This window comes from Carcharhinus amblyrhynchos, chromosome 2 (genome assembly GCF_965287045.1).
Source record: "Carcharhinus amblyrhynchos chromosome 2, sCarAmb.v2.hapA, whole genome shotgun sequence".
NCBI lineage: Eukaryota > Metazoa > Chordata > Chondrichthyes > Carcharhiniformes > Carcharhinidae > Carcharhinus > Carcharhinus amblyrhynchos.
Window position 1 is genome coordinate 42,144,230 of NC_137325.1, and position 16,743 is coordinate 42,160,972.

The window sequence follows — 16,743 nt, forward strand, 5'->3', positions numbered from 1 at the left end:
TGCCCAAACAATATGCATTAACTACAACTTCCCACCAGAATGGTGTGACCTATTTTTCCATACCATTTTACATGTCCTTGTAATTTAACAGAAGTAAGTCTGGGCTGTTTTAACTTTGAGTCCTCAGAATCGATTGCCTAAAATTTCCTAATTTTATATCCTACTCTTACTATCCTGCCATTTTCCTTTACTTAATCACATCTTACCTCCACCCCACCACATTGTTTAGTTTTAGTTTAAACCCCCTTTACCAATTTAGTTATACAACTCACCTGAATACTGATCCCAGCACAGTTCAGGTGAAGACCATCCCAACAGTACATTCCTAAATGCTCCAATGGATCAAAACCCATTTCTTCCACACTAATTTCTCATTCATCTCTTTTGTCTTATTTACCCTCTGTCAATTTGTTCATGGTTCAGGTAATAATCTAAAGATTATTACATTTTAGGGTTCTGGTTTCTAACTTAGAACATGGAACATTACAGTGCAGTACAGGCCCTTCGGCCCTCGATGTTGTGCTGACCAGTGGAACCAATCTAATGACCCTCTAACCTAAACTATTCCAATGTTATCCATATGCCTATCCAATGACCATTTGAACACCCTTAAAGTTAACGAGTCCACAACTGCTGCAGGCAGGGCATTCCACGCCCTTACTACCCTCTGAGTAACGAACTTACCTCTGACATCTGTCCTATATTTATCACCCCTCAATTTAAAGCTATGCCCCCTCGTGTTAGCCATCACCATCCAAGGTAAAAGGCTGTCACTGTCTACCCTGTTTAATCCTCTGATCATCCTGTATGCCTCAATTAAGTCACCTCTTAACCTTCTCTCTAACGAAAACAACCTCAAGTCCCTCAGCCTTTCCTCGTAAGACCTTTATGGAGTTCAACGCAGATAAATGTGTAGTCGTCCATTTTGGCAGAACCAACGGGATGAACGAGTACACTATCAAGGGCAGAAGTCTGAGTAGTGTTGAAGAGCAGAAGGATCTTGGGGTCCGGGTCCACAGGACTCTTAAATCGGCCTCGCAGGTGGAGGAGGTGGTCAAGAAGGCGTATGGTGTACTGGCCTTCATTAATCGAGGGATTGAGTTTAGGAGTCGGGAGGTAATGCTGCAACTTTATAAGACCCTTGTCAGGCCTCATTTAGAGTATTGTGCGCAGTTCTGGTCGCCTCACTATAGGAAAGATGTAGAAGCTATTGAGAGGGTACAGAGGAGATTTACAAGGATGTTGCCTGGACTGGGAGGCATGCCTTATGAAGTTAGGTTGAGGGAGCTGGGACTCTTTTCCCTGGAGAGACGAAGGTTGAGAGGCGACCTGATAGAAGTTTACAAAATGTTGAGAGGAATAGATAGGGTGGACTCTCAGAGGCTATTTCCCCGGGTTGAAATGGTTGCTACGAGAGGACACAGATTTAAGATGCAGGGTGGGAAGTTCAGAAGTGATGTTAGGGGTAAGTTTTTCACTCAGAGGGTGGTGAGTGAATGGAATCGGCTGCCGTCAGTGGTGGTGGAGGCGAACTCGCTGGGGTCTTTTAAAAGACTTCTGGATGAGTATATGGGGTTTAATGAGATTGAGGGTTATAGATAGGTCTGTAGGTTGGTAGGTGTTGATGTGATCGGCGCAACTCGTGGGCCAAAGGGCCTGTTTGTGCTGTAGTGTTCTATGTTCTATGTTCCCACCATACCAGGCAACATCCTGGTAAATCTCCCCTGCACCCTTTCCAATGCCTCCACATCTTTCCTATAATGCGGCGACCAGAACTGTACGCAATACTCCAAGTGCGGCCGCACCAGAGTTTTGTACAGCTGCAACATGATCTCATGGCTCCGAAACTCAATCCCTCTACCAATAAAAGCTAACACATCATACGCCTTCTTAATAACCCAATCAACCTGGGTGCCAGCTTTCAGGGATCTATGCACGTGGACACCAAGATCTCTCTGCTCATCCACACTACCAAAACTCTTTCCATTAGCCCAATACTCTGTAATCCTGTTACTCCTTCCAAAGTGAATCACCTCACACTTCTCCACATTAAACTCCATTTATCATCTCTCAGCCCAGCTCTGCAACTTATCTATGTCCCTCTTCACACTGCAACATCCAACCACACTGTCCACAACTCCTCCGACTTTAGTGTCATCTGCAAATTTACTAACCCATCCTTCTATACCCTCATCTAGGTCATTTATAAAAGTGACAAACAGCAGTGGCCCCAAAACAGATCCCTGAGGTACACCACTTGTAACTGAACTCCAGGTTGAATATTTCCCATCAACCACCACCCTCTGTCTTCTTTCAGTTAGCCAATTCCTGATCCAAACTGCTAAATCACCCTCAATCCCATGCATCCCTATTTTCTGCAGTAGCTTACCATAGGGAACCTTATTAAACGCTTTACTGAAATCCATATTCACCACATCAACTGCTTTACCCTCATCCACCTCTTTGGTTGCCTTCTCAAAAAACTCAATAAGGTTTGTGAGGCACAACCTACCCTTCACAAAACTGTGTTGACTATGCCTAATCAAATTATTTCTCTCTAGATGATTATAAATCCTATCTCTTATAATCCTTTCCAAAACTTTGTTCACCACAGAAGTATATAATTTCCAGGATTGTCTCTACTCCCCTTCTTGAACTAGGGGACAACATTTGCTATCCTCCAGTCTTCTCGTACTATACCTGTAGACAATGATGACATAAAGTTTAAAGCCAAAAGCTCTGCAGTCTCCTCCCTAGCCTCCCAGTAAATTCTAGGATAAATCTCATCCGGTCCAGGGGACTTACCTATTTTCACACTTTAGAATTACTAACACCTGCTTATGAACCTCAATCCCGTCTAGTCCAGAAGCCTGTATCTCAGTATTCTCCTCGACTATATTGACTTTTTCCTGTTTGAATACTGACGAAAGATGTTCATTTAGTGCCTCTCCTATCTCCTCAGACTCCACAGACAACTTCCTACTACTGTCCTTAACTGGCCCTAATCTTGCCCTAATCATTCTTTTATTCCTGACATACCTATAGAAAGCTTTAGGGTTCTCCTTGATCCTACCTGCCAAAGACTTCTCATGTCCTCTTCCGGCACTTCTTAACTCTCTCTTTAGGTCCTTTCTGGCTAACTTGTGCCCTAACTGAGCCTTCACATCTCATCTTTACATAAGTCTCCTCCTTCCTTTTCACAAGAGATTCAACTTCCTTAGTAAACCACGGTTCCCTCCCTCGACCACTCCCTCCCTACCGACAGGTACATATTGATCAAGGACATGCAGTAGCTGCTCCTTGAACAAGTTCCACATTTCAATTGTGCCCATCCCATGCAGTTTCTTTCTCCAATCTATGTATCCTAAACCTTGCCTAATTGCCTCATAATTTCCTTTCCCCCAGCTATAACTTTTGCCCTTCGGTATATACCTATCCCTTTCCATCGCTAAGGTAAACGTAACCAAATTGTGGTCACTATCACCAAAGTGCTCACCTACCTCCAAGTCTAACACCTGGTCTGGTTCATTACCCAGTACCAAATCCAATGTGGCCTTGCCTCTTGTTGGCCTATCTACATAATGTGTCAGGAAACCTTCCTGCACACATTGGACAAAAACTGACCCCTCTAAAGTACTCGAACCATAGCTTTTCCAGTCAATATTTGTAAAGTTAAAGTCCCCCATAACAACTACCCTGTTACTTTCACTCCTATCCAGAATCACCTTTGCAATCCTTTTCTCTACATCTCTGGAACTTTTCGGAGGCCTATAAAAAAAAACTCCCAGCAGGGTGACCTCTCCTTTCCTGTTCCAAATCTTAGCCCGTACTACCTCAGTAGACGAGTCCTCATCATATGTCCTTTCTGCCATCGTAATACTGTCCTTGGCTAACAATGCCACACCTCCCCCTCTTTCACCACCTTCCCTGCTCTTCTGGAACATCTAAACCCTGGAACCTGCAACAACCATTCCTGTCCCTGCTCTGTGTATGTCTCCGAAATGGCCACAACACCGAAGTCCCAGGCTGCAAGTTAGCTGCTAGTTGACCATAATTCCTAATCAAAATATCTTTCCCTACCCCTGTGTATGTTGTTGATACCTCCATGGACCAAGTTCCCCTTTCACTGCTAGTTCTTCTACAGCTTGAGCAGCTATCCCAAACTGTGGCAACACCACCATCAGAACCTGGGCTCTGCTGCAAAGAATTGCCAATTCTCTTACAATACTGTCACCTGGTACCAGTACATTGCTATTTACTCATCCACTTGAATGTCTTCCTGTAACATGGCATCACGGTCAGATCGCTCATTCACCTTGCAGTGCCTGCTCTCATCCATACAAGCTGCAAGAGTCTCAAACCTGGTGGACAAACTGCAAGGGGTAAGGCTCTTTCACTTCCACCTTCTTAATCCTGTTATCTGCCTCACTCCCAGTCACACCCTCTTGACCCTGAATACTCAACAAATCTGAAGACCCTATGCTCAGGTGTCACTGTCTTTTATAACAAAGTAACCGAGTAACTCCTCCTCCTGTTCCACGTGCATCCCAATGTCTGGAATTTGGCCTCCAGCTCACTGGCCCTGGATAAAGCTCCACATGTTGCAGACACATGCTGCAGATGTGGTTATTTTGGATCCCACTGATGTCCACACCTTCTACGTACTGCAACTCCAAATAATCACCCACTTTCTCATCTTTATTATGTGTTAATTAATTTATGGTTTTTGATTTTATAATCAAATAAACCTTATTACTAATTATTACCAAATTTTATTGCTGCTATATACCTTATTATTACTAAATAAACACTGGATTTACTGATACGTTACCCATAATTCAGAAGATAAACAAGAACCAATCATTTACCAGTTTCCCTATGATGCCACACTTTGACATTCCTGAATGAAATTGGTTTGGAGTCACGACCTGGTGAGCTCTTCAAAATAATCCCTCTGTCACTCTCTCCCTCTGTGCTCTTCAAAATAATCCCTCTGTCACTCTCTCCCTCTGTGCTCTTTAAACTAATCCCTCTCTCACACTCTCCCTCTGCTCTTTAAAATAATCCCCCTGCCACTCTCCCTCTGTGCTCATTAAAATAATTCCTCAACCGTGCTCTCCCCTACGTTTCTTAAAATAATCCCTCTGTTGCTCTGTCCCTCTGTGCCCTTTAAAATAATCGCTCTGCCACTCTCTCTCTCTGCACTCTTTAAAATAATTCCTCTGTCACTCTCTCTCTCTGCACTCTGTTAAATAATTCTTCTGTCACTCTCTCCCTCTGCGCTCTTTAAATAATTCCTCAACCCTCTCTCTCTGCGCTCTTTAAAATAATTCCTCTGACGCACTCTCCCTCTGCACTCTTTTAAATGACCATTTAGGAAACAAATGAATGTCCGTGTTTAAGAGACACGATTAGAACGTAGGGCTGACAGTAAAGCATGTGAGAATAATTACACAATTATGTGTGCTAAAATAAAATTTCATATATTAGAACAAAGTTTGGGCTACAAGTGATGGAAGATGTCTCAAATTATCAACTTTACAGAGATCCGAATATACTAACAGACCTCATTTAAGTTAAGTTTATTTATCGATGTCACAAGTAGGATTACATTAGCACTGTGATGAAGTTCCCGTGAAAATCCCCTAGTTGCCACACTCCAGCGCCTGTTCAAGTACACTGAGCGAGAATTTAGCATGGCCAATGCACCTAACCAGCTCGTCTTTCAGACAGTGGGAGGAAACTGGAGCTTTTGGAAGAAACCCATGCAAACACGGGGAGAACATGCAGACTCTGCACTGACAATGACCCAAGCAGGAATTGAACCCGGGCCCCTGGCACTGTGAGGCAGCAGTGCTAACCACTGTGTCACTTTGCCACCATACTGGCATGAGTTAGGAAGCAGAGTCTTATATTTTGTAATGTACAGTTTATAATTGATTTAATCATTGTCAAGTTAAACTTTTATTACAGAATAATGTGATCATGCAGCTCACACTTCGTATGATTTCTTGTGTATTTGTTTTAAAATGTAAAACTGCTCAGTTTATTTAGAAACCATTGGCTTAACTTTTTGACTGTATTTTGAAATAATAACTATAAATAGTATGGGTAATGTTCTAGGTACTTCAGAAGTCAATTGTAGGAGCTGTTTAATGGGAATGGGGAAGTTGCAAGGGCAATATGAGTTTGGTAACTTGATGATAATACTTAAGTTTGGAAGACAGCATTAAGAGATGCGGAAGTTTTGGAGGGATACCAGGGTTGCAGAGACCTGGGACCAGCTCTCCCAATCCACTTCTCTGCTGTTTCAGCGCAGTGGGCCAGGAGACTCGAGCAGAGGTCATTCTGTGGGCTCCCCACTGGGCGCCATGGCCTCAGCACCAGATTTCTGGTGACCGAAATCAGTGTGGAGTGCCTAATACATTCAACAGCTCATTAAAAGATATTTTTATGCTGTTAGCAGATCTGGAACTGAAATCTTCGGGCCTGCTAGCCAACCTGGGCCCCCGACACTGCCTGGGACCAACTTGGCACTGCCCATCAGGCATGGGGCAGTGCCAAGGGAGTGAGGCCTGATAGGGTATGGGGTCTCTGGGGTGGGGCGGGGAGGATCGATGGGGGTGGGGGCTCCTGCTGCTGATCTGCATTCAGGCTGAGTGACAGAGGGAGGCCAGCAATCATGGCTGACCATTGGGGTTAGAGTGGAAGCATCCTGCTGGTAGTGGGGGGTGGGAGCTGCGGTGCGGTTGCGGGAGATCCAGGTTTCAGGGCTGGGCCCTGGCATGTTCCGGGTCCATGATCAGACTGTGAGGGGGTTGCACAGCCGGCGATGTGGGGGTCACGGGGCTGGCCTGTGATCGAGGAGGCCAGCAATGTGGGGCCATTGCACATGCACCAGTTGCGGTGCTGACAGATTGGTGTATGTGCAGTGGCCCACTTAGCGCTATGCTGCCAGCCTCACCAATGAAAATAGACCCTGCCCATTGACTTTCTGTGTGGTTCACACTAGTGCACTCTGCTGCATACAGAGTGTGGAGATTCATTTTGAAACTTCTGCTGAAAAAGGCAGTGTGATTACTTCAGTTCTTACACAAAATCAACTCATTTTTTTTGGGAGAATTGCTCCCCCTGAATTTTGCAGCACTGGAAATGGTGAGGAATGGTAAGATTGCTGGAGTATGACAGAAGCAAGGTCATTCTGCTGTGGGATCAGTAAGGAAGATGCACAGAGGTATTGATAGAAAAATGAAGGGGTGGAAGGAGAGATTGTGGCAATACTGAGTTAATGAGCGTTACGAGGAAGGTTGTTTTTGAGGTTGTAGAGAGAATTCATGTACTCCTATACGTGTTACGTTCGTTTTGTAGAAAATATTGACATTAAGAGAAAAGGCTTGGGTGCTCAGTATGATTCAGTAGGATCAGTGGAATAGGGGAAAATTAAGTTAATTCAGAGAGTGGAGCACTGGCGACTGGTCCTCGTGAAGACTCTCGATGGCCATTTCTTCACATGGTTTGCCCAGCAATAATTTGGAAAACTCATGTTCGTTCAAATTGGCTGACCATATTTTTAAAATTTAATGCTTGGATTATCTTTCAAAGTACAAAAATGCTGAAGACCTTCAGATTCCGATCCAGTCACAGTAGAGATGAGAGGGAAAATGTATTTCTAGTAGGGATAAGTGATGACAGGTGTGACAGGCAGCAGGTGGGAAGGGATTATCTGCATTGGGTTACGGCCTGACTTCAGCTATTCCAGGTAATCCTGTGGAACAGTTAAACTCAGACCATTCATCTATCCTGGGGTCAAGAAACACTAAACTTGGATGAATCATTCAACTTTTAGACATGGCCCTTAAGTGGCCATCAATTCGGGAACACTGTGAAATTCGTGTGAATGTGAACCCAGAGAGAATCCCATTCTTTCAATTTCATACTTCCTCTCCCCCACCCCCTCTAAAAACCTGCCGATGGAGAAGTGTGAAAATCAGATCACTGATTTGGCAAACACAAGCTGAAATAGTAAGAACATACTTGTTTAGCTGGTGAACTTTGCGGTTTGGAATGTGCTTGACATTTTCAGCCTGTAGCATTTTAACATTACAATTAATTTGCATTTCTATTAAAAAATGACACATGGAGTTGTATCTTGTGCACTTTAGATTTACAATTTTTAAGATATTAAATATATATTTGCAGTATAAATTGTTGTTCCTTCAATAATACTGGCAATTTTTTGCGAACTATCGTGATGACTGCAAGATGAAAAGTTTTGACAGTGTCTTTTTTATTCAGCAACACTCGTTCTCTGCCAGCAAATGACTAAATATATATTTAATCATATTTGTTAAAATATTGTATACTACTTATAATTAACATTTAGAATGGAATCTTACTGTATAAGCATTTGTGATGGGATTCTGTATGCAAACATATAAACCATCTGTAAATATTTTGGCCTTAAGTGAATATTTAGTCAGTGAAGTGATTCAAGTACTATTTATGAATTTTACACGGAATGGAGCAAAGAACATACTTTTGAAATTGAAATTGTGGTCATTGTTAGTTATTTGGGAGTGTGAATTGTTTTTTGCAGAAGAGGAAAAAAGATGGAAGGAAGATTTATTTACTTGTTAGATGGAACAGTTATTTATTTTTATATTGGAGCAAACAGGGCAGGAAATATGACTTCAGCATGTGAGTTTAGAAACACTGATTGCTATAGTTACTTGTTTATCTGTTAATGAGGCTGTTTTGGGAGAAAACTATGCATCCTTTTATTTCTTAAGACCAAGGGCTAATTATTTTTATTCTGAAACTGAGGTCAATGGCTAAGTTTGTTATGTGAAAATTGAGAAGCATTTGATAATATCTGACAAACCTCAAAGTTTTAAGGTACTTTTTTCTTTTCACAATATTATAAGAAATGTGAGTTAATTATTTTGTCGGAATCAGGAACAAGCGGAGGGAGTTTAATAAAATCTTGACACCAACTTAAAAATATCTAAAGACTTGCAGTTTTGAGAAGAAAAGCATTTTTTTTACCTCCCGTGGCAGACCTGGGCGAAGTGGAAAACTAATTATTTATTTTGGTGGTGTGACAGGAAGCTGTTACAGGTTAGTGAGAAGATCAACACTGGAATTCCTATTAAAATGCCATCTAGTGGTGTGAACTGGAATGATTATAGGTAAGTGGCAGGATATTGTAGATATTTTAGCATTGAAATTTCCATAGAAATATTTATCTAACGATTTATAGTGATGCATGACACATGCATGATGTACACAGGTCAGATGTACATCCGAATTGTATTATCTGTTGTTAGTCCATGTGTATGTTTTAAGTTCAAAGCTCTCTGATCCTTGATTGTGACCTTCAATCCTGATCATGTAGGAATTTATCAAGTGTCAGTTGACTGTCTTGCATCATAATTTGTAGAGATTGCTTCCAAATTTTAAAATATTTTTGTTAAAATAAGGATAAAGGGTTCCTGAGGATAATGCCTAATTTTTCATTACATATAATTCGTTCAACAACAGATGTTCCCTTGCATCCTAGAATTTAGACTGTAGATCCGATGTTGATCGGCAGTGATTTTATAAGAAATGGTTTTCGCTACCTGAATAGAATAACATTACTTGAGGTTAACTTTATTTTTGCTAAACAATTTTACATATTATTTTATCTCCTCTCATCAACCCCAAATAATCTGCCCTTTTCTGCTAAACATAGACATAGAAGATAGGAGCGGGATGAGGCCATTTGGCCCTTTGAGACTGCTCTGCCATTTATTATGATCATGGTTGATCACCCAGCTAAATAGCCTAATCCTGATTTTTTTATCCCCATAACCTTTGAGTCAGTTCACCCCATGTGCTATATCCAGCCACATCTTGAATATATGTTTTGGCATCAACTACTTCCTGTGGTAATGAATTCCACAGGCTCACCACTCTGGGTAAAGAAATGTCTCCTTTCCTCTGTCCTAAATGGTCTACCCTGAATCCTCAGAATGTGACCCCTGGTTCTGGATTCCTCCACCATCAGGAACATCCTCCCTGCATCTATATTGTCTAGTCCTGTTCGAATTTTATAAGTCTTTATGCGATTACTGCTCAATTGTCTGAACTCCAGCAAAAACAATCCTAACCTGGTCAATCTCTCCTCATACCTCAGTCCTGCCATCCCTGGAATCAGCCTGGCAAACCTTTGCTGCAATCCCTCAAGAGCAAGAACATCCTTCCTCAGAAAATGTGACTGAAACTGTACACAATACTCTAGGTGTGGCCTCACCAAGGCAACGACATAATTGCAACAGCACATCCCTGCTCCCAACCCTAACTCAAAACCTCTTGTAATGAACGCCAAGAAACCATTTGCCGCCTTTACTGGGCACTAAAAATTGGCAAAATGTGATACCATGCATAACCTTTTTGTTTCTTGTTTGGTTTCCAGTATTATGCATCCTCCTGTGGCCTTTATTAACCTCTTGTGACTTGAGGCAAAGTATTTACAACAAGATTGATCCAGTTTTGCAGCGATTGGATTTTGGTCTGAAGGACTATGTGCAACGTTTGCAAAGAAGACGGGAAAGTAAGAAAAACTTTGCATTCATTATTTAAGCTCTATATAAAAAAAGTATATAAAAAAAGTTCTTAGCATTTGCTAAGAATTATATAAAATTTATAATATACCAATAATTTAATGGAACACCACTAAACAAATGATTTATTATTAATTAATATAGGTTTTAATTTAGTAGTCTTCCTTATGGTAGAAAAATGAATTTGCATTTAAAAAGCTTTTTCCACTATTTTAGGACATCACTTCAGAGCCAATGAAGTATTTTTGAGGGGCAGTCACTATTGCAAAGTAGGGAAAATTATAATTCAATTTGCCCCATGAGCATCAAATAGATAAATGACCAAATAATCTGTTTTGAATTCCTTGCTGTTCTTTGCAAATTAACTGATAATCAATTACATCTTCCTGAGAAGATAGATGAGAACTCAGTTTAAACACTCATCCAAAAGTTGGAACCTCTTACCATGTCACTCTCCATTACTAAAGTGTCAGCTAGGGACTGGGGTTTGAAGCTATGGACTTCTGACTTGAGAAATGAGCGCAATCACTTGAGCCTGGGCTGAGACCAAGCCCCCTCATCCCATATAGGTTTTCCTTGGTTAGTCACTTCTAGTTGTACAGGATTATGAGAAGAGAGATTAAGGAGTTATTTTTTGTTTGTGAGCTATACTCTGTTATAATGAGCAAGTGAATAGGTTCTGAATAAGTTAAAAATTTTGCCTGTGTTTATTATCATTGTTAAGATGCTTTGATATTGCGTTATCTAAAACTGTCAGCTGCCAAGAAGACATTTTCGGCATTTCTTGTGCAGCGTGCCTTTAACATCCAAATATGTGCTTTAAATTATTTTGCATCCATTAAATAAGTAGCCCTATTTGGACAGTTATTTATAAAAGTGAATTGAGAGGGAAGAAATTATATTTAAGCACTTGTGCAGGTGCTGAAATTGCTCAGTGAATGGATAGCAGGCAAGTATTGTGTAACCCTCAACATGGGCCTGGATTATGGACTGCAACAATGTATGCCACAGATATTGAACAAGTCTGCCTTCACAAGCAAACTGCAATCCAGTAGCGGAAACTTTGGCTACCTTGAGGGAATGTTCCCTCTTGCCTGGTTGTAGCAAGGCCCAGCTGCTGTGGAATTAAATAGACAACAGTTGCATTACAAATCCTGAAAAAAGGCTGCTGCAGTCACTAACTATTTGTATGACTAGGAAAGCAGTTATAATTTGACATTAAGGTTAACAGTCCATTCAGTGGCTTCTGCTGCTGCAGTGTGAATGGTGGTGATGCCACCAGGAATATTGGATCTCTGAATCAGGAGTTCAGTATGTGGAGAATGGTTGGACTTGAGTGGCCACAGTCACAATTTGAGCCTTTCTTCATGTTCCATTTGTGGAGCAACTGGTCACATCTTCCCTAGCCCCTCCTCTAACATTTGAGAGTTGTTCAGATTTTCTGTCAAAGGCTGAAACCTGGAACTTCAGAAATCAGGTCAGTTACCAGATTATGGTTGGTAAAGATTGCAGTCAACCAGGAGGTCTGCCATGGAGAGGCTAGATTCTCAGCTGTTTGTAGGGTAAGAAATGCACCCCAGTAGAGGCTACAGACTTTCATAGAACATAGAACATTACAGCGCAGAACAGGCCCTTCGGCCCACGATGTTGCGCCGACCAGTTAAAAAACAATGACCCACTAACCTAAACCAATCCCTTTTCGTCCATAAACCTATCCACGGATCTCTTAAACGCCCCCAAACTAGGCGCATTTACAACCGCAGCAGGCAGGGCATTCCAATCCCTCACCACCCTCTGGGTAAAGAACCTACCCCTGACATCTGTCCTATAACTACCCCCCCCGCTTAATTTAAAGCCATGCCCCCTCGTGCTAGCTTTCTCCATCCGAGGAAAAAGGCTATCACTGTCCACCCTATCTAAACCTCTAATCATCTTATATGTTTCAATAAGATCCCCTCTTAGCCGCCTTCTTTCCAGCGAAAACAACCCCAAATCCCTCAGTCTCTCCTCATAGGACCTCCCCTCCATACCAGGCAACATCCTGGTAAACCTCCTCTGCACCCTCTCCAAAGCCTCCACATCCTTCCTGTAATGTGGGGACCAGAACTGCACACAGTACTCCAAGTGCGGCCGCACCAGAGTTGTGTACAGTTGCAACATGCTGTGTACAGCTGCGACTCCTAAATTCAGTCCCCCTACCAATAAACGCCAAGACACCGTATGCCTTCTTAACAACCCTATCTACTTGATTCCCAACTTTCAGGGATCTATGTACACATACACCTAGATCCCTCTGTTCATCCACACTATTCAAAGTCCTCCAGTTAGCCCTATACTCGACACATCTGTTATTCCTACCAAAGTGAATTACCTCACACTTCTCCGCATTAAACTCCATCCGCCACCTCTCGGCCCAGCTCTGCAACCTAAGTCTCCCTGCAAACTATGACACCCTTCCTCACAATCTACCACACCTCCGACTTTGGTGTCATCAGCAAATTTACTAATCCACCCAACTATACCCTCATCCAGATCATTAATAAAAATCACAAACAGCAGTGGCCCCAAAACAGATCCCTGAGGCGTAACCGAACTCCATGACGAATATTTACCATCAACCACCACCCTCTCTCCTATCTGCTAGCCAATTCCTGATCCAATTTCGTAGATTACCCTCAATCCCATACATCTGCATTTTCTGCAGAAGCCTACCATGGTGAACCTTATCAAACGCCTTACTAAAATCCATATATACCACGTCAACTGCCTTACCCCCATCTACCTCTTTGGTCACTTTCTCAAAAAACTCAATAAGGTTAGTAAGGCACGACCTACCCGCTACAAAACCATGCTGACTGTCTCCAATCAATTCATTACTCTCCAAATAACTATAAATCCTATCCCTAATAATTTTTTCTAAAACCTTGCCCACAACAGAAGTAAGACTTACCGGTCTATAATTCCTGGGGAAGTCCCTGTTCCCCTTCTTAAACAATGGGACAACATTCGCTATCCTCCAATCTTCCGGTACTATACCAGAGACCAACGACGACCTGAAGATCAGAGCCAGAGGCTCTGCAATCACCTCTCTTGCCTCCCAGAGAATCCTGGGGTAAATCCCATCCGGACCAGGGGACTTATCTATTTTCAAACCCTCAAGAATATCCAGCACATCCCCCTTATCAACTGCAATACTGTCTATTTTACACCCCTGCAACCCAGTGACCTCCTCAGCTATATCCATGTCCCCCTGCGTGAACACCGAAGAGAAATATTGGTTCAATGCCTCTCCAGTCTCTTCCGGTTCCACACACAACTTCCCTCTGCTGTCTGTAACTGGCCCTAATCTTGCCCTAACCAACCTTCTGTTCTTGACATACCTATAGAACGCCTTAGGATTCTCCTTAATCCTATCAGCCAAAGTCTTCTCATGTCCTCTTTTAGCCCTTCTTAACTCACTCTTCAACTCCCTCCTAGCCAATCTAAAGCTTTCTAGTGCACTACCTGAGCCCTCAAGTCTCATCCGAACATAAGCCTCCTTTTTCTTTTTAACCAACGAATCAACTTTTTTAGTGCACCACGGTTCCCTAGCCCTACCAATTCCTCCTTGCCTGACAGGGACATACCTATCACAGACTCGCAGTAGCTGCTCCTTGAAAAAACTCCACATTTCAGACGTTCCCAGTCCCTGTAATCTCCTAGTCCAACCTATGCTTCCTAATTCTCTCCTAATAGCCTCATAATTACCCTTCCCCCAGCTAAAACTACTGACCCGAGGTTCATGCCTATCCCTTTCCATCACTAAGGTGAACGTAACCGAATTGTGGTCACTATCACCAAAATGCACACCAACTTCCAAGTCTAGCACCTGGTCTGGCTCATTTCCCAGCACCAAATCCAATATAGCCTCACCTCTAGTTGGCCTATCTACATACTGAGTCAAAAAACCTTCCTGCACGCTTTGTACAAAAACTGACCCCTCTAACGAGCTAGAGCTATAGCAATTCCAATCAATATTAGTAAAGTTAAAGTCCCCCATAACAATCACCCTATTACTTTCACTCCTAACCAGGATGGATACAATTGAAATGTGGAGCTAGTTCAAGGAACGGCTACTGCGTGTCCTTGATAAGTATGTACCTGTCAGGCAGGGAGGAAGTGGTCGAGCGAGGGAACCATGGTTTACTAAAGAAGTTGAATCGCTTGTGAAGAGGAAGAAAGAGACTTACGTCAAGATGAGACGTGAAATTTCAGTTAGGGCACTTGAGAGTTACAAGTTAGCCAGGAAGGATTTAAAGAGAGAGCTAAGAAGAGCCAGGAGGGGAAATGAGAAGTCTTTGGCAGGTAGGATGAAGGAAAACCCTAAAGCTTTCTATAGGTCAGGAATAAAAGAATAACTAGGGTAAGTTTGGGGCCAGTCAAGGACAGTCGTGGGAAGTTGTGCGTGGAGTCCAAAGAGATAGGAGAGGCGCTAAATGAATATTTTTCGTCAGTATTCACACAGGAAAAAGACAATGTTGTCGAGGAGAATACTGAGATACAGGCTATTAGACTAGACGGGATTGAGGTTCATAAGGATGAGGTGTTAGCAATTCTGGAAAGTATGAAAATAGACAAGTCCCCTGGGCCGGACGGGATTTATCCTAGGATTCTCTGGGAGGCTAGGGAGGAGATTGCAGAGCCTTTGGCTTTGATATTTAGGTCGTCATTGTCTACAGGAATAGTGCAAGAAGACTGGAAGATAGTGCAAGAAGACTGGAGGATAGCAAATCTTGTCCCCTTGTTCAAGAAAGGGAGTAGAGACAACCCTGGTAGTTATAGACCAGTGAGCCTTACTTCTGTTGTGGGCAAAGTTTTGGAAAGGATTATAAAAGATAGGATTTATAATCATCTAGAAAGGAATAATCTGATTAGGAATAGTCAGCACGGTTTTGTGAAGGGTAGGTCGTGCCTCACAAACCTTATTGAGTTCTTTGAGAAGGTGACTAAAAAGGTAGATAAGAGTAAAGCAGTTGGTGTGGTGCACATGGATTTCAGTAAAGCATTTGATAAGGCTCCGTACGATAAGCTATTGCAGAAGATACGGAGGCATGGGATTGAGGCTGATTTAGCGGTTTGGATCAAAAATTGGCTGACTGCAAGGAGATAGAGGGTAGTGGTTGATGGGAAATGTTCATCCTGGAGTTCAGTTAGTAGTGGTGTACTGCAAGGATCTGTTTTGGGGGCCACTGCTGTTTGTCATTTTTATAAATGACCTGGATGAGGGCAAAGAAGGATGAGTTAGTAAATTTGCGGATGACACTAAAGTCGTTGGAGTTGTGGACAGTGTGGAAGGATGTTGCAGGTTACAGAGAGACATAGGTAAGCTGCAGAGCTGGGCTGAGAGGTGGCAAATGGAGTTTAATGTGGAAAAGTGTAAAGTGATTCACTTCGGAAGGAGTAACAGGAACACAGAGTACTGGGCTAATGGTAAATTACTTAGTAGTGTAGTTGAGCAGAGAGTTCTTGGTGTCCATGTGCAGAGATCCCTGAAAGTTGGCACCCAGGTTGATAGGATTGTTAAGAAGGCATATGGAGTCTTAGCTTTTATTGGTAGAGGGATTGAGTTTCGGAGCCGTGCGGTCATGTTGCAGCTGTACAAAACCCTGGTGTGGCCGCACTTGGAGTATTGCGTACGGTTCTGGTCACCGCATTATAAGAAGGATGTGGAAGCATTGGAAAGGGTGCAGAGGAGATTTACCAGGATGTTGGTGGTGGTGGGATGGTGGGAAGGTCTTGTGAGGAAAGGCTTGAGGGACTTGAGGCTGTTTTCATGAGAGAGAAGTTAAGAGGTGACTTAATAGAGGCATATAAGATGATCAGAGAATTAGATAGGTGGACAGTGAGAGCCTTTTTCCTCAGATGGAGATGGCTATCTTTAAATTGAGGGGTGTTAGATATAGGACAGATGTCAGAGATAGGTTCTTTACTCAGAGTAGTAAGAGCATGGAATGCCCTGCCTGCAACAGTAGTGGACTCGCCAATGTTAAGGGCATTTAATTGGTCATTGGATAAACATATGGATGTTATTGGAATAGTGTGGGTTAGATGGGCTTTAGATCGGTTTCACAGGTTGGCGCAACATCGAGGGCCGAAGGGC

At 42.6% G+C, this 16,743-nt stretch overlaps 1 protein-coding gene across 2 annotated transcripts in view; it reads left to right on the plus strand.

Annotated features, from left to right (window-relative positions):
• retreg1 (reticulophagy regulator 1) overlaps nt 1-16,743 on the plus strand; it is a 129,225-nt gene that overhangs the window by 101,419 nt on the left and 11,063 nt on the right. For both annotated transcript variants that reach the window (XM_080204985.1, XM_080204995.1), the window contains one exon: nt 10,457-10,594. In XM_080204985.1, the coding sequence (XP_080061111.1) occupies nt 10,457-10,594 (138 nt within the window). The remainder of the gene's footprint in view (nt 1-10,456; nt 10,595-16,743) is intronic.